The 19,179-nt window shown below is 44.4% G+C and overlaps 1 protein-coding gene across 2 annotated transcripts in view; it reads left to right on the forward strand.

Annotated features, from left to right (window-relative positions):
* Positions 1-2,704: 2,704 nt before the first annotated feature.
* Positions 2,705-19,179, forward strand: part of PHF12 (PHD finger protein 12) — a 31,710-nt gene continuing 15,235 nt past the window's right edge. Inside the window, exons 1-4 of one of the 2 annotated variants that reach the window (XM_069945501.1) lie at positions 2,705-3,393; positions 6,034-6,215; positions 17,703-17,775; positions 18,647-19,031. In XM_069945501.1, coding sequence (XP_069801602.1) covers positions 3,340-3,393; positions 6,034-6,215; positions 17,703-17,775; positions 18,647-19,031 — 694 coding nt within the window. In that variant the 5' untranslated portion in view covers positions 2,705-3,339. The remainder of the gene's footprint in view (positions 3,394-6,033; positions 6,216-17,702; positions 17,776-18,646; positions 19,032-19,179) is intronic. The other variant, XM_069945500.1, reaches the window with a different exon arrangement.

Here is a 19,179-nt window from a genome sequence, read left to right on the forward strand (position 1 = left end):
ACACTTCCTGATCTACTAAATTAAGGGAAATAGCCCTATAAGTGCATTTCCCATAATTAATGTACATTAGAAATTTGTATAACTTTTCATAAGTAACAACATATCAAAAATTAATTTTAGCAGGACTTCTCCTTTAAGAAACTCTGTAATAGGTTTTATCAGCCAAAAAAGCCTCTTTCTGTACTCAAGAAGCAATCTCCCAGCCTCCCCCCTGACTTCTTATCTGTGCATTATCAGGCAAACACGTCTTCATTACAGAGAAGCCAGTGAAGACGGGTTCTGCTCTCCCATTCTATCCTTAAGGAGGGGGGAGGGGCCGAGAGAGATGAGGGATCAGGAAGAGGAGACATGAAGGTCAGCTGTTTGTAGACTCTCTGGGCACCTAAACTGCAGGATTCTGGGGTCAGAAAGGTCAATACTTATCTATGAACTTACTGAGAGAAGATTGCAGGGTGTTGTGCTGTGCAGGACTGCTCCGTGCTCAGTCACTCCTAACAGCCCCTCCCCTCTCCATAGCCACATAATGGACACAGAAATATTGCTTCTTCTGAAGTTAGGGGGGAGGCTGGGAGATTGCTTTTTCAGTCCAGAAGGAAACTCTTTTGGTTTATAAAACCTATTACCGAGTTTCTTAAAATCGCTTGTACTATTGATATTTAATGTTTTCAAAAAAATTACCCTGAAATGACAGTTACACTTTAAGAACTTAAAGCTGAGCTCTGATTGGTTGCTAGAGGCAACATAGTTCTGATAAATGAGGCCAGCATTCCCAAATATGTTGCTCTTTAGCAACTCCCATTGTCCGCTGACTGCTTCACAGTGAGAGTTGTAGTTTTGCAGCGGCTACAGAGCCACAGCTTAAGGCCCTATTCCACGGAACGATTATCGTTCATGAACTCGCTCCAACGACCGCTCGTTAATGATAATCGCTTTGTGGAATTGGTGTAAACGAGCGAACGACATAGGCAAAATTGTTATATTGTAGTTCAAAATAGTTTTTCAGCATTTCAAAAAAAAAATCGTTGGCCTTTGAAAGGTAATTCGCTAATCGGTTCGTAAAATTAGAAAAAAAGTAGGTGTGTCGTATGGTCATGATCACATCGGCGAACGTTTTAAACGACCATGTAACGACCGCAAAATAATCGTTACACTACATATATCGTTCACGATCACATGTATGTGGTGTGTGTTATCGTTTGCTAAAAAAAAATTGTTTAGTGATCGTTAACGAGCGGTCGTTGGAGCGAGTTTATGAACGATAATCGTTCCGTGGAATAGGGCTAATGCTACGTTTACACGGAGCGATAATTCGCCCAGTCAATCATTTAACGATTTTGAAGCAACGATTTGGTTTTTATAACGATCAGTGTTTAGATGAATCATTTAAAAAAATCGTTTGAAAACTCGTAAAAAAAATCGTTATTGCGATCGTTTTTAAGATCGCTTAAACCCATCTCACACATAGGGTAAATTGATGAAAGACTGTTTACACGAAGAGATCTGCAAAATTTCAGCGAACAACGATTTAGGGTCCATTTACACAGAAAGATTTGAAGCCAAAGCCAAAAACAGACTATAAACAGAGATCAGGTCATAAAGGAAAGCCTGAGAATTCTCCTCTTTTCAAATCCATTTCTGGCTTTGGTTTCAAATCTTTGGCAGATAATCTGTCAGATAATCTTTCTGTGTAAATGGACCCTAAAGAACATGTTGAAAGATCAAAATGAACTATTTCTCGCTCGTCGTTTGATCGTTTGTTGTGTTTACACGGACGATTATCACTCAAATGTGATCGTTTATGCGAAAATTCGAACACTAATCGTTCCGTGTAAACTTAGCATAACACTGCTGAATAGGGAAGATCCAGTCTCGCAGATCATCCTCCCTGCTGTCAGGGTAAATGGTGCTTGAACAAGTCCATGGCAGACAGAGGAGCCAGCCAGTATCACGTGACGCTTTTGAGCCAATCAGCAAGGACCTCCCTGCTGCGCTCTGGTTCACCACAATTTACATAGGCAGCAGCAGCAGCAGCAGTCAGCTTTCCGCTTACCTCTGGGCTCATAGTGTGTTTGTATTTTTACTCACTAGTGATTTAGGGATTTGATTTTTTTTTTCACATATAAACAGAACTGAATAAAGTGTGAGGGCCTCTTTCTACGCACACGGCTAATGGCAGCCATGGGGGGTGTCATTGTGTAAGGTCACACGGCTGACAGGACGCACGCAGACTATCGCCTCACACCATTACATGTGCAACTCAGCGCCGCAATAATAAAACGCTATCTCCTGGCAACGTAAAGACCCAATAAAGTGCTCGCCCGTTGTCCTGGTAACAAGAAGTTTCCATGCCACCTCCAACATGGCCGCCCGCTCATGACACCTACACATAACGCGCATGCGAACACCTAGCCAAAATATAAACAAAAAAGCCTCTTCCGCACGGAGCGTAACGTCCTTCTCCTCCTCCCCGCTGTGTACAGCAGCTGCACACGCCTCGTCCCATCTCTGCGCCTGCGCAGAGATAATGACGTAAGTCAGCTTCACGCCGCACCCCCTGCTGTGTACCCCTTATCTATGTACCCCCCCCCCCCCTTAAACCCAGAACGCATGCGCAGTTCAATGACGTCACTGTCTCCATCCAATCTATCCTGCCTCTCTAATGGCGGTTCTAGGACTGCCGTTCTTTATGTCTCGGCGCATGCGCCAGGTTGGTGACGTCCACGTTAGTCTGCCGTCTCTTCAGCCACAATAAGCGCGCTGCGCATGCGTCTGCACTGTGACGTGCCTAAGTCTAGCGCTGCTCCTATCCTGGCTGAGTAGCGGCTCGGCGCTCCCCCCACCTTTCTCTCTGTTCCACGCATGCGCAAAGGGCTGTCTCCCGCGCAGTCACTTTGCGCCAAGTGCGCGGCCGCTGCTGGGGGAGGGGAAGACGCACGTAAGCAACCGCGGAAGGAGTGGAGCGCCACAGTGACCCCGTCACGGAGCCGTGTACCGTCTACACCCCCTACCGCCTTGTCCCCCTTGTGAAAAGACGGGGCCAACATGGCCGGAGCCCTGATGCTTCCTGCAGACCGCAGCCATCGCAGGAGGAGGGACCGGCGACCAGTCGGCTAGGCCCGGCATAGGCCTCGCTCTATCCCCGGAGCAGGGAGCGCCCCCTTCGTGGACTCTATCCATCTGCGGCTCTCCTGTCATCCGGACACCTCCTAGGAGACAGCGAGGCTGCAGGCCTGTAGTGTCTCCGCCCTCCGGCTCCGTTACTCGGTGCTGCAGGAGCTGATCCCGGGGGAGGCCTCGCTGTCCTCTCCGCACTGACCGCTTGTTCTGCAGGCCTGTGCCATGGAGACCAAGACCATTGTGTACGACCTGGACACGTCAGGGGGGCTGATGGAGGTAAGCGGAACCCTCCGTGTGCTGCCGTGTACCCCGGGAGGAGAGAGGGAGGGGCACTGTGTACAGACATGGTGCCATCCTCACCCACCTCAGCCCAGTACCGGGCACGCGCATGCGCAGTCACTGCCTGCAACCTGTGGCTCTTTAGCTGCTGGAAAACTACAACTCCCAGCATGTACTGACAGCTGAAGGCTCTCAAGGCTTGCTGGGAATTGTAGTCGTGGAGAGCTGCTGTACACTGGGCCTCATCTATCCTGCCTGTCTTTGTTGCCTCTAGTAACCAGTCAGAGCTCAGCTTGCACTGTTGTCGGACGCTAGGCCTCATTCATCATACCTGTTGCCCCTAGCAACCAATCGGTGCTCAGCTTTTGTTTCTTAAACTGCTTGTTAAAAATAAAAGCTAAGCTCCGATTGGCTGCTGGGGACAATGAGTTATGAGGCCTATTGTGCAACAGCAGTGAAAGCTGGGCTCTGATTGGCTGCTGGCGCAATGAGTTGTGAGGCCTATTGTACAACAGCAGTGAAAGCTGGGCTCTGATTGGCTGCTGGCACAATGAGTTATGAGGCCTATTGTACAACAGCAGTGAAAGCTGGGCTCTGATTGGCTGCTGGCACAATGAGTTATGAGGCCTATTGTACAACAGCAGTGAAAGCTGGGCTCTGATTGGCTGCTGGCACAATGAGTTATGAGGCCTATTGTACAACAGCAGTGAAAGCTGGGCTCTGATTGGCTGCTGGCGCAATGAGTTGTGAGGCCTATTGTACAACAGCAGTGAAAGCTGGGCTCTGATTGGCTGCTGGCACAATGAGTTATGAGGCCTATTGTACAACAGCAGTGAAAGCTGGGCTCTGATTGGCTGCTGGCACAATGAGTTATGAGGCCTATTGTACAACAGCAGTAAAAGCTGGGCTCTGATTGGCTGCTGAAGACAACAGGCAGTTTTTGTTTGAAGCTAGGGATGGGGATCCTTCAGCACTTGTGGGGTTGCAGAGCTACAATTCCCAGCATGGCCGTATAGCCAAATCTTCCACTGTTCAGTTATGATGGGGTTGTAGTTTTGCAGCAGCTGAAGGTTCCCCCTCGCTGCCTTGCAGTGTCTGTGCTGGGGAATGTAGTCTTTTTCTCCCTGCCATCACCAATTTCAGGCCATGAGTCAATGTATCTGTCCCTTCCTATTATATCATATACCTCTAGTGTATAATTTGAGACTGCTCATCTTCTCATATCCGTCCTGGTCTTTGCTGGTGACATATGTATTGCATACAGAATGGCTTACAGTGACAGCTAGCTGCTCTTATTCTCTATGGGATGAGAGCTTGGATCTGATAGGGTTGCTTTACTTTCCCTTAGGAAATATTAGGAAATGCTATGGCCCAGGGGTAGGGAACCTTGGCTCTCCAGCTGTTGCCAAACTACAGCTCCTATCATGCATAGACAGCCACAGCTAAAGGTTTGGACAGCAACAGCTCGAGAACAAAGGTTCCTTTCTGGTCTGTATTTTTGCCAAAACAAAGTGTGGAAAGGAGAAAACCATAACAGAAAGACTTGCACTCATTTTGTTTTGCTAGAAATATTGACCATGATACTGCCTGTCATACTGTCATAACCTAAAGCTGTCCGTACACTGTCTAATGTCAACTTGACCCTGACAGGTGATGTCGTTGCGGGAAGGATTGGGCAGGTTGAATATTTACATCTTTTGTCCTTTTGTTCTCACAGTGATAAGCTGCTGAGTTAATGTGTATGGGGACATCGGGAGAGATAGGAGTCCGCTAACTATCATGTGTGGCGGCATCATCTGCATCAAGGCCTTTCTTTCTTAAAGCTTTATTTGCAAAAAGTTGTGGTGAAAGAATAACACCCTATGGACTATAATAGCATCTGCCATATTTTCTGTCCACAAAAAAAAGTTTTAAGGGAACCTGTCATTACTTTTATGTTGTGTAAACCACAAGACGTTGGTCCTTTGATGGCTTCTCCCTTTTGTTGTGGCATGTCAATGATGGTATCTGCATATTAAAGGGATCTTTCCCACTGGTACATTTGTCATATCAACAGGATTTCCCTTAAAGGGGTTATTCAGCGCTACAAAAACATGGCCACTTTTCCCCCCTCTCTTGTCTCCAGTTTGGGTGCGGTTTGCAATTAAGCTCCATTTACTTCAATGGAACTGTGTCCCAAACCCCACCCAATCTGGGGAAAAAGTGGCCATGTTTTTGTAGCGCTGGATAACCCCTTTAAAAGTCTGCTTGGTAAAGGTTCATCACTGGGAGTCCTTTCCCCCCTAACTTACCTGATGTGGTGGGACCCCTGTTCTCCATGTAGGTGTAGGAACTGCACCAGATAATGCCATGAATGTCTTTGTTGGGAATACCTCTTAACAGAAAAATTTCTCTGCTCATTCTGTAGTAATGTAGACATAAATATCAGTGTGCACAGAGCCTTAGCCTGTTGTAGTGATAATGCTGAGGACTTCGTACACTGTCGACAACCAGCAAATATTCCCATGTGATCAGATGGCTCTGTACATGCTACAGCTAATGTAATTACTGATAGAACAGCTCCTGATACGTGATACAGGTAGATATCTCAATGTATTTGTCATTAATGCTTTGCACATTCTCCTGTGCCCACACCAGCAAATCCAGGCTCTTCTGGCACCACCCAAGAGTGAAGAAGGGGAGAAGAAAAGTCGACGACCAGAAAAAGAACCCAGAAGAAGTGGAAGGGCAACCAACCATGACAGCTGTGATAGCTGTAAGGAAGGCGGGGACCTCCTGTGTTGTGACCACTGCCCTGCTGCTTTTCACCTTCAGTGCTGGTAAGGGGCCGCGCTTCTCCTTCCCTCCCTCCCTCCTTCCATCCTATCTTGTCTCAGTGCATTGAGAGCATTCATGAGTAACCATTCAGTGCTTAATATATGAGAGATAAATAAGTGTTAGCACTATATATCTCCGTTTGTGTGTTAATTTTGCAGTCTACTTCTATGCCAGTAATGTGTGTAGCAGTATAGTAATAGGCATCGTTCTTAAAGCAAATGCACCAGAAGAATGACTAAATAAAGATCTCTATGCAGCCTGATTGGCGCTGCCATGCAAATCCAAATGGCGCCATCCATTCTTCATACATGCACCCTTTTCTTCAGCTCTCATCCTCTTTGTATATATGCAAATGTATTTGGTGCACTGATATCCCCTCGGTAACACCTACAGAATCATGTCTGGCCGCATCACCGAGAGGAGGGGATATCGGAGCGCTGGGCTTCTGTGCACCCAACTAGCACATTCACAAAACGGAGGAGATTTTGGCAACTAGGTGGCGCAATGAATAATGGATGGCGCTGTTAGGATCTGATTGGCAGCACCGATAAAGTTGTATAGAAATCTTTATTTAGTAATTCTTCTTTAAGTCGAGAACAAAACCCGTTAATCGTTCTGGTGAATTTCTGACTTGAGGCGTATGGCAGGATGTTAGCGTATGGATGTAATAGATGACCAGGGGATCCTTATAGTAGCACTGTGTATATTTTTGTTGTTTTGCTTCTGGATGACTTGAGGCTATCTAGTACGTTTCCCAGGCCAGAGTTTGCAGTGTTATTAGATGGTGACACACCACGGTTTTAGTCACCCGGGGAGAGAATATAATTAGGCCTGTGTAAATCTCCTGGTAAAGCGAGTCGAGTAGGCCTGGGAAGGGTGCCAGCTTTGTTGTTTCAAGGACAACCTCTATTGTATATGGATGGTCACTCGTACATGGAGGGAATGCGATCCAGACCCTTGTCTTGCAGTGTAGAAGTGAATGCAGTCTTCTTGAGCATTAATACATGCTTTGTATAAGTAAGGCGGCCCTGTAAGAGTGCTGACAGACAGGAAGGAACTTGTACATGTTTACATGACATGGGTCTCGCTGAAAGTGCTATTTCCAGGGTGCCATATGGGAAACTGCTTTGTTTTATCTTCCTGTACTGTAGATGGATGAATACAGGGCCGTGTCATTATGTGTGTTCCCTGAAAACACGGCGTGTGCTGCTTGTATTGTAATCGCTGTGTAAGGAACCATTTGGCTTCTTTATAAGGCGCTATTCACACAATGTTTATGGGCTCCTTTACAAGGAAGCATAGTCTGTGACCTACTCATATCTATTGATTTCCCTTTACTGCTATATAAACATGGAGGCAACCCAGACAGACACAGAGAGAACATATTAACCCCATACAGATGGTCTCCATGGATGCTATAAAGCAACAGTGCTAACCTTTCAGCCACCACCCTGCCCATAACTTTCTATGGGGAAAAAATATACTGGATCTTGCTCTGGAGATTGAGTGGGAAAACCTCCTAATACGCAGTTCTATGCAGCGGGAAAGCGGCTGCACAATAAACTATTCTGGCGGCAAATTCAAAATGACAGAAATGAATAAAAATGACTTATTGTGCATAGTGCTGCCTATTCATTGTTCATGAGTGCCCCACAGCTGTAGACTCTACAGTTATTAGTAGCTGGTGGATGTAAACAAGGAGCCAAAAAATGTCATTGTCATTCACAGAGATTGTACAGGGGGAGATTTATCAAAGGGTGTAAAATATCCATGGCCCACGGCAACCAATCATGGCTCAGGCTTGCAGTAAGAGGAGCTGTGATTGGTTGCTGTGAGCAGTTTACACCAGTGTATATATTACACCCTTTGATAAATCTGTGTTTTTGGCTTTTATTTGTAATCCACAACATGCCCAATATCCCTGCCTACATATAGTATCATACAGTGTTTTTTTTTTCCTTAAAAATTGTTCTAAAAACATTTTTTAAATAACCACAGCAAACAAAAAGTAACATTTTTGGAACATATGCACATGTACAGACCACCTAGCCCCTGTCAAAACATAGGCCTAGGCCCTCATTGACCTGACAAAGGCCAAGCGTGCCCTTGCGTAAAGGACACTGGCCAGTGTATTCCTATACAGAGGCATACATTGGGGAATACTCCAGACCTACACCTCCAACAGGTAATAAAAAGCAGTGTGATCACAGCCTTGGCTAAATACATCACAGTGCAGATTTCGTTTCTTCTTTGATAGTTTGTCTGCCTACAGAATGATAGGTTTTGCCTAGACGTCCCAGCTTGAAGGAGGACAAGGTCTGTACAGGTTTCCAGCCTGAGTGTAAACAAGAATGTTTTCATTGACTTAATGCAACCCGATCTACACAATGGTGAGAAGTGGGAACACCCAGTTTATCAGAAAGTAGCAGAACGTTTCCTCCCACAGTGGTCACAGCAGATCTGTCAGACTACTACTACACTGCTCTGCTCTGACTGATCCGCTCGGATTGCTTCTGGGTCTAAAGGATTACTAGACAAAAAGGGCACAAGAATATTTCATTGTTTGCCTAATAAACTTTTGCAAAGAGTACAGTAGTGTATTCATAAAGAGAGTGATGGGAGCCTCTGGATATTGCTGGGACAGAGCAGATAATTTGGTGTGTTTCATGTAAAGGGCTATAAAACAAGTGGTGCAATTCTTTGGACTCTTCTATAACCCCTGGAAAAAAAGCTGATTTTGCAAGTAGAATCCTTAACCAGCCAGGCCTTACTATTTTTTAATATTCCAGGTACATTGTATGTCCGACATGTCACTAAAGGCCCTATTACATGGAGAATTTATCTGCCAGGTTAGGCATATGTCTCCCATGTAATAGAGACAGCGATCTTCTGATGAGCGAGCAAATACTAGCGCTTCAGTTGATCGCTTTCTTTCATCCTGTCAAAAATTAAAGCCCCTATTACAGCGCTTGTTTGCTCCTCGTTCCCCACTCGCTGTCCGCATGTAATACATGCATCGGCAGTGAGCAGGTAATTGCAGGAGGGGCAGTGGGGGGCCTGCCCGGGTGATCGCTAGATTGTCCGGGTAGCCCATAGAGGATAGCGGCAGTCTGCTCCCACCGCTCCTATACCAGAGAGCAGCGGCAGCAGATCGCTGCTATCACAGTCCTTTGTCTTTCAACATGTTGAACGACAAACGAAAGCAACAATCGGCCAACATCGTTCATGTCTGCTGATCATTGCCTTCTATTAGGGTCCATTTACACAGAAAGATTATCTGACAGATTATCTGCCAAAGATTTGAAGCTAAAACCAGGAGTGGATTTGAAAAGAGGAGAAATCTCAGGCTTTCCTTTATGACCTGTTTATAGTCTGTTTCTGGCTTTGGCAGATAATCTTTGTGTAAATGGACCCTAATGCTACGTTTACACGAAACAATTATCGGGCGAATTTTCGCGATAACGATCGAATTCGAACGATAATCGTATGTGTAAACGCGGCGAACGATCGAAAAATCGTTCATTTTGATCTTTTAACATGTTCATAAATCGTCGTTCGCCGATCGCAAAAAATTTGCCGATCGTTCCGTGTAAACAGTCGTTCACTGATTTTACCTATGTGTGAGATAGGCTTAAGCGTTCGCAAATGATCGCATAGCGAATTTTCTGTACGATATATCGTACCGTCTAAACGCTGATCGTTAAAAAAAAAATCGTTTCTACGAAATCGTTAATCGTACTATCGGGCCAATAATCGCCTCATGTAAACTTAGCATTACACAGAACGATTATCTGCTGAATGCGGCTGATAATCATTCCGTGTAATAGGGCCTTAATCCGCTGTCTGCTGTACCTCTGTCTGTGTAATAAGATGCATGGCCGATGGCTGGTTAAAGGAAAGAGCTGTGCGAACGTTGCTTGCACAGTTAGAGTTGTGGAATAGGCTCTAGAAGCAAGTGCTGATCTAGCAGATCGGCGTTCACTTACATGGCGGTTCAGGCTATTTAATACAGCCCTTAGCAGCTGGCAATGTAGCTAGGGAATAGGAAGATGAAAATCTGCAATAATGAGATTTCTGCTGGTCTCCTGCCCTGCCAAGGCTACATGAGGTTGTTGGTTCATGCTGAAAGGAGTTCTCCATCCAGAGTTGTGTTTTGTTTTGTTTTTTTTTTTAAATAGACGTGATATGGTACTTACAGTGCGGTTACTTCTGCCTGCTATGTATTATAATGACGCTTTTGGAACACAACCCCCCCATGAGCTGTACAATCCCTAACTTTCCCACCCTAAGTGACTCTAGTAACAAAGCCTATCTAAGCTTTGTATATGGGGTACGCTTTTGTATATGATGGATATAGGTAGCCATCAATATCTGTAGACCATATGAATTGAACGTCTCACGTTGCTCTGTTAATGGCAATGAACTATATGAGTGCTCCAAGTGAATATAACTTAGCTAGCAGAGGTTTATGTGACATGCGAGAAGCACTAGGCATGGTAACTAAATATGTTACTAGTTAACTGTGGCATGTGTCCTCAATAACCTCTGAGGGCTCACGTTTCCCATGTAGTTCTAGATCCAGAAGTCTAAGTTCTATAGCATTATGTGCCCTTTCATACAAGTAAATGTGGGCACCATGTGTTGCCAACCAGTAGTAATTGAGACCAATCTTTTATATATTATCATAACTAGGCCAGAAAGTCCTCATTCATCACTGGATTTTTTAGTGGTTCAGGAATAAGCTACATAGTGTTTAACAACCCAGAAAGGTACCTAGAGATTTGCTGATGAGAATTCCCCGACCCTGTGTTTGGGGGGTTTTAGTAGTGGTGTTACCCATATGAGAAATCTCTCATGGATTGAGGATGCCCGATCAGTTGTTCATTATTCTGTCCACCAAGTCTTAAAAGGGCACATGGCAAACACTGGCTCCTTTTTTTTTTTTGTTTAGGAGTTGGTGAAAGCCAGCATTGAGAGTAAAGCCCATGTTCCCCTGCGCTCAGCAGAGCTTGAAGCATTTGTATGGAAAGTGTTAACGCAGTTTCCTTGTCTACAAACCACAGGGAGTGGACTCGGCAGACAAATGCATTCCTCTGGGATACAATGCTTATATAATAAAGGTTTCTACCTTCTCTGGAGCTTTATAGGAGGCCAGATACTTCCTGTCCTTAGGGCAACTTTGCTAACCATAGGTGAGAGATCTGTAAGGCTAAGGGTACTATTACACCAAGCGATTGTTCAACAATAAACTATCTCAAATGACCACTATGACAAACGACCCGAAATCGTTTGCCCAATTGCACGAAAAGATGATGGTTACTTATGATCGTTCTTGCGTACGCTTTGTTGTCGCTATTGCTTACGTTTCAGCTATGACTTCTTATTACACCAAAGGATTTGCGAACGATCAAACAATAAAAATAGGTCCGAATTCTATCAAATGACCAACGATTTCTCTTTGGTCGTTTAATCGATGTCTGCTATTACAGGAAAACAATTATCGTTTAAATTCGAACGATAATCGTCCCGTGTAATACGGCCCGAATACCAGGGTGAAGGGACAAGGATTGCTGGGGGTGTAATAAACTAATAGACAGTGTTGGTTGTATGACACTTGCTGTTACTTTATAGAAATCAATGGACACCTCTGTAGGTAATTGACTTGATGGATTCCTTTTGTTGGTTTTTGCATTGCGTTTTAGGAACGGAGACTGGTGTCTATAAAGGAAGAGGAATCCCGTCAGAGTGATTGTCTGTTATGTAATAAATACCCGTGATCTGATCGCATTGGTGAAGGATGGGTTATTGGACCCTCACTGATTTCCACAAAGAAAAGATTCTCTAGAGAGCTTAGGATCTGACAACATTGTACACTAGCTGTCATTCACATAGCCGGCCCTTTGTTCAGCTTGTTGACAGATTTCCATTTACAGAAATCCAAAGGCTTCAGCCGCTATGTACAGCCTTTTGTTCTGCACTTAGTGGTCAGTGATCACCGATCTGGTGAGTAACAAACTATAAGAAAATAATTCGGCTGGAGTTCCCCTTTTTGGTTTATTAGTAGAGTCTTAGTGGAGGGTCCCCTTCTAGTCACTGAAGCAAATGGCTCATGGATGCTGTTTTATCGTTGCACATGGCATTCTACAGTGAATCCTCTTTGAGGTAAGCTTGTAGAGTGGTCCTTATAGAAGATGACTTGGGGTCCTATTACACGGAGCAATTTTTAACGACTAACGATAAATGATTGCAAACAAGATTGTTTATCGTTAACCTGAAATCATTCGACATATTACTCACAACGATGGTCGTTGGTTACTATCGTTACTGTGATAGTTTATTCCTTCTGATCCCAGCAAAACAACGAACAATGTGCAATTACACTGAACGATTAGTGAAAAAATGCGGAACTTGAGCGAACGAGTGTGGAATTACAGCGCAGATTAACGATAATTTTAGGTTCTGATCTAAATCAACGATTAATGACATACGAACGATTTTTCAATCATTGCTTGCAATTACACAGAACAATTATCATTTAAGTTTGAACGATATAACGATTTTTCGCACCATGTAATAGGGCCCTTACTCAGCTCAGAACTCCTTCCTGTTGCCACAAAGTTTGAATACTAATCTGCATCCTGGTTAGCCAATGCTTTTACAGTGCACTGTTATGTGACCTCACTTATTCACATTTAGATACTCAGCATAAAACACAGCAGCATGTATTACTATCACAATTAGTGTTGAGTGCACCTGTCAGACTGTTTGGGTCTGGCAATAGCCATATCCAGCCTCTGGCTCTATCCCTAGGGCAGCATCCAACTTCTGCAGCCGCAGGGTGTTCGATTTCAGTGAAAACTGCCAAACCCGAGCATCTGACAGGTCTGCGCAAAACGAATCACAATTAGGGACGCGTTTTAATGCAGAATATGTATGTTAAATAGTGTGAACATGCCCATATTTCCTTTGGGTAGGTAAGATACATAGGGTGTGTCACTACAGGATCAGGTTGTACATGGTTTTTCTGTTGCCATTGCAACCTAAAGATCTGTTGAGGATCTGTACAAGTGGTAAGGAATCTTGAACTATGACCCATTGGAGAGCTGCCTGTTTTTTCTTGTTAAATGCATGGTATTAGTAGAATTGTTTGTAAAGCTGGACATAGGCTTTTGAAGTGGATCTGTCAGCTTAATATGCTGCTGGTTGTACTGGGCAGTGCAATCTATTTGTATGGTCTCTGTGTAACACCACTACCCCTGTTGCGGCAGCTGCACTTTCTATGTGTACACGGTAAGCATGGGAAACGTTTGCAAGCTGGTGATATTCTCCAATGGGTGGTTTCTAAGGAACCTGCAGAAGATTATCCCTGACAAAATATGCTGTTCTTCTTAATAGTTCAAGAGCGGAGCCACAGAGGTGAGGCCCCAGGAAACGCGGAATTGGGAATTTCCATTTACAGATTTTTTTTATTTTTTTTTTTTCAAGTAATCCATTTTTTTCTTGTAAAGTATTGTAGAAACTAGCTGTATGCAGCTTATTTTGTAGCGTGCCTCAGCATGCTGTTATTTCTTCATGTGCTATGGAGAACCTCTGTGTAGTGTTCACAGTTTGATACTAAGGATGATGATGATGATGGTCTGCACATCCCACCCATTGCATAAACACATTTTCCTTGTTCCCATGTTAGTTATTTTTTACTTTGGAATATGTTTGCTTACACCTCAGTCACTTTTATCAACTTTATGGCCAAGTCACACGTGTCATGTAGGTTTAGGTGTGTAATGTCGCATCTACTGCATTTTACTGCAATCTGTGACATTGTGCCGCCATGTCGTAGACTTCCAGTGGAGCCAGTGCACGCCTTGTATTTTTTTTTTTCCTCCTTTTGTCGTCAAACATTTTTATGGATATTTTCGGCATTTTGACAAAGATAAGTATAGAGTACATCATGTATCTTGCGTATAATGTCATGTGTAGGCTGCTTCAGGGGATGTTATGCCGCCCACATGGCAGCTCCGAGCTGTTTCTTTCTTTCTCTGGACTTTAGCTTTGGTCAGCCTGACCTTATATTTCACATTGACCTGAAAACATTCAGCTCTAGAAGCTTCTGAGTTCATAGAAAGGGAAACATTAGAGATGCATTTCTGGAAGTACGTAATCACTAATGGAGGAGTCTTGGCCGGCGTGATGAAGTGCAGGGCATTTGTATTGGCAAGTGTTGTTGGCTCTGAATCCGATGGTATGTCTTACAGGCCGTAGCCTGCCTGGGACTCTTGAGATGATGGCTGCGTGGTGCGATCCTCTGCAGGGTCCTGGCAGTGACGTGTGGTATGCAGGCTTTGTGCTGCTGTCACTAGACATGTTCCAGGCTCCTACTTCATACGCCGCCTTTGTTTCTAGTTTCTCGTCGCTCTTAGTGTTCTGGGCTGTCTCTGTTCCACATGACATGCAGCATGACTTGTTTAAGAAGCTATAGTTCACGTCGTTTTTACTGGTACTAAGTATACATAAGAATGGGGCAAAAAGGTATACCATAGCAGGGCCATTCATTTTAATAGACAAAATGTAATCTACTAGTGCGTGGCTGTCTACATTATGTGGAAACATAACCAAAAACCAAGTATGTTTGGTCTTTTCAAGTGAATTAGCCCCCTATGGTATATGGTGGAATACCTTTTTTGCCAGTATTTGTTTCTCAGATGTAGCTTTGAAATGAACGAATCAGTGTGTTCATGTATACACCTCTTGTTCTGAAGCCAGTGTACTGAAGGAAGGTATCTGACTAGCACACTAATATCACCATGTTCTTCTAAACTGGATGAACGCATCTTACCACGTATGCCCATCACTACAGGGGGCTTAGAGACCTCCATGGTGGTGCTGGTTAATAGTTGAATTAGGACTGGATCCCTGACCGTGAATGATATTGATGGGGCTGTAATGAGATGGAATCCTAGCTGTGGGGATTCATAGTCATTGCCTTGTGGTAGATGGGTGTGTGGTACTAGTCAGTGGGTGAGTACATGAGGGTATCCTGTCAGCAGGTGCTGAGTCTGTGTAATGTGCAACCACAAAACCTTGGGGGAATTTCAGCTTTACACATCTGCATTTCCAGTCTCTAGAATTCAGGGCTCTTTTGTGTGTCACATCTGTTAGAAATGTGTGTATCCGCCATCTATAAGCATATAGTGATTGTTTGTTTAGTGGCCAATAGCCATTTCTTTAGAAAATAATGTCATGGTAGACCGATAGCCCCACTGCCAAATGTATAGGAACCCTTTATATTCAGAGGAGTATGCTATGATTTTGCACAAATTCTGCAGTTGTTCAGGTTTATTATCTTAGAATCCCAGCATTAGAAACAGTAGTAGCGATATAATAGCTGACGTGCATTATATGGGTTTTCCTTTGTCAGAATAGCAGCTGAAATCTGTTTTGCTCCAAAAGCTGAAAGAATGTTCATATTACAGTAGTACTTTTTGTTTATTGCTCCATTGCACCTAAATTATAAAACAAGGAAAGCTGGGTGAGGGTGGTTTCACAGCTTTTTCGGGGGGAAACCAAGTTTTCCATTGCCGTTTTTTCCCAAGCTGTTTGATAAATCTGTCGTGTTTTAGCCTGTCCTAATCTCGTTGTAGGCTATTAGTTGGCTTAAAGGGGTACATTCGATGGGAGGGCTATTTTCACTATGGCCGGGGGTGAATGAAACAACAGCGTCCGCTTACCTCCCTGATGTCTCGCACCATGCTGCTCTGGTCCCCGGCCACTTGCTGCTCTGACGCGGCTTGAGACTTGACGTTTCAAACCTGCTCAGCAATTCAGTGGCTGTAGAAGGGTTTCACTGCTTGATGAATGGCAGAGCGGGCTTGAAACATCTTGTTTTAAGCCGCATCATAGACAAGGAAATGGACAGAGACTGGAGCATCGCAGTGTAAGTCCCAGCACTAGAATCGGGGAGATAGGTGAACGTTGTTGCAGTCATCCACCCCCTCCCCCGCCGTAGTGAAAATAGCTCTTCTGCCTGCAGTACCCTTTTAAGCTGTGTCAGGATTTTGTGTCACGTGGTGTTGAAGCCCCCCTACTTCTTGGGTCTATCAGAAAAGTACCTAAACTCTTAATTGCTGCGCAAGTCATGTGTAACAACTTTTTGTCTCCAATTTACTCACATAATTGTCACATAATTTTTATAATCGGTGTACAGTGTTATTTCAGCAGGCGGTATTGCTTTTAAGCACACCTTGGCCCAATAATGAAATGGCAACATTGTGCCAGAACCAGCAAAGTCTGAGGGGGGGGGTGACAGTATCACTTGGAGGTATGTCATGTTTGTTAGCTCCCCTCCAGCAAAGAACAAAAAGAGCTGCAAGTCTTGTCCTTCTATCTGCATGGCTTTCATGCCTCTAAAGCACATCCAGAGCTCCTAACCGCACTTGTAATGCAGGCCCAACCTGTTTTGTAATGATGTCTTAATATACTGAATGAAAACAGGACAAGATAATGTTAGATGACTGAGATTCCTGCACCCAAGGCTACACAAATCCCAGGAGGAAGTGCACCAATGCATGTGTTTCTGGTGCCAAAATGTCACTTTTATTTATTTTTCTCAACACACTGAAAGTTATGGTTTCTGGTCACATTAGACAGATTGCTGTAGAGACTGTCGAAGCCAGTTTACCTTTCCCCTCTTTATTAAAGGAGACCTGCCCAAACCCCCCCCCCCCCCCCCCTCTCCTCGGGAGCTATGCGCACGCTCACCAGAGATAAGCCAAACGCCCATAGAGATTGGCTGGAGCAGTCATTCTCTATGGGCGTCGGACTCCTTTTTGGTAATCGCGCATGGCTTTCGACGAGAATTTCTCGGCAGCGGGACGGGGACCGGGACTTCGAGAAAGGGTTAAGTATAAGGGGTTCCACCAGGGGTCGGGCAGGCTTCACAGGTCTCCTTTAATCTTCCCACTGCAGGATAGTGTAAACTTGCATTGACTCAAAATGTGAGGTAACAGCAGCACAGTTCAGGGCATTTCGGCTTCTAGGTGCCTGGTATTTGATTAGTGCAGACCTAAAATGATTTTCCTACATATCCACATGACCCCACCCCAGATTCGGGAATCTCCGACCCTTCTGGCAGTGCAACTGCAGCATGCAGGCGTTGAATGATTACAAAGATGGCTTAACATGTGCAAGGCTTTACTATACTCTTCTGTGGGGGTTATGCTAAGCTAATAGTGAACATAAGGATTAGGGAGTAACAGGGGCCACATTAAGGAGCCCTAATACTTGTGCCATCCACCTGTGTTACATCCCACTTTGTGCTGCCTTAGTTAATGGGAGCTGCAGAGCTGTATGGCAATTGTTTCATATGATTTCATCAGTTTCTTAATTGAGTACATACAGATATAAAAAAAAAACTGTGGTGCTGTTCGCAACCTGTTGATAGTGATATATATATATATATATTTTAGTTATTTATTTTTCTTCTTTTCTTTCAGCAATCCTCCCCTGAGTGAGGAAATGCTGCCCCCTGGAGAGTGGATGTGTCATCGCTGCACCATACGTAGGAAGGTATTGTAATACAAGCTTTATAGCTTTATATAGTTATATACATGCAGCAGGTGGGATCTTTGACATTGAGATTTCCTTCCTTGCATTGGAGAAGCCTGAACAAAGAGGGCTTCAGACAGTGGCGGTCTGTGCTGGGCAGTGTGGCGGGCATGCATCCCTCCTAATTCACCAGCATTGGCAGCTTGCCCAACTTTAACAAATGTTGGGCTGTTTTGCCTCAACATTTCTTAGGATAAAACCCCTCTTCCTGCGAAGTGTAATCTGACTGCAAAATCTAGTATCCTCTGGAAAGAATTTTACTCGTCAGTATAGGTTGATCTGGGATCAGAAAATACACACAGCATTTTCCTTGCTCCATGGGACTCCATTTCTGCATTTGTGCTGACACATCCCGATTGCTTTCTTCCGCATGCTGGGGGAAGCAAAGAGAAGGGTTGGGTTTTTTTTTGGACATATTTAGAACCCAGGACAACCCCTTTGGAAATGAAGTAACTGAGCTGATGCTCCCAGATCCCACACCATTTCAACCTCTGCTGGTAAAATGTAGTAGTATATGGTGACCATTCAGATGAATGTCGCCCATGTAATCCAAGGACAGCTTGAGCTCAACAGCGTGGGAGGCCCTTATTTTAAAGAAGCTCTGTTCTGGCACTTTAAATGGGATCCTTAGTGGGGAGAGTCATCCTCTTTACACTTCCAGTGATCTGTTCATCCCTACGTATTTTGGGAGTCAGATGTATTGCAGAAAATGACTGTGTATGTGACTCCTCAACAGTCATGTAAGCACCATGTTTCTCACGCCTATACAAAGTAATATGCACATTATGTTCTTGTTCATAGTAAACCTCAATAGCTGAATTTCTTTTTGCAGAAACGTGAGCGTAAGAAGGAACTTGGGCAAGTCAATGGCTTGTTTGACAGATATGGGAGGAGGACTGTGTCACCCACTAGTGACATGGATTTTTCTGAAAGAGCTGCAGGCAGCTTTCGAGCCCTTGCCCAAGCCAAGATGTTGGAGAGAAGGGTAAGCCGCCCAGGCACACCGACATCTAGTGCCAGCACTGATACACCTAACTCTGAGCAAAATGACATGGATGAGGATATGATAGACGTGGATGAAGAACCCTCTGTGGATTCAGAGTACAGTCATTCTCAGCTCAAGAGACCATTTCAGTTACTTATTGCCGCAGCCATGGAGCGTAATCCCACCCAGTTTCAGCTGCCCAATGAACTTACCTGCACCACAGCACTTCCAGGTCAGTGATGAGTCTTATTTTCTATGTATGGGATGTGCCTTGATATCTACATTTCCCTATGTATTAGGTTATTGTTTGGTTTTCAGCTTGCTATTAACCTGATAGCACCTTTCTTGGATCCCTGTTAAGCATTGTTACATACATCCAA

This window comes from Dendropsophus ebraccatus, chromosome 11 (assembly GCF_027789765.1).
Source record: "Dendropsophus ebraccatus isolate aDenEbr1 chromosome 11, aDenEbr1.pat, whole genome shotgun sequence".
NCBI lineage: Eukaryota > Metazoa > Chordata > Amphibia > Anura > Hylidae > Dendropsophus > Dendropsophus ebraccatus.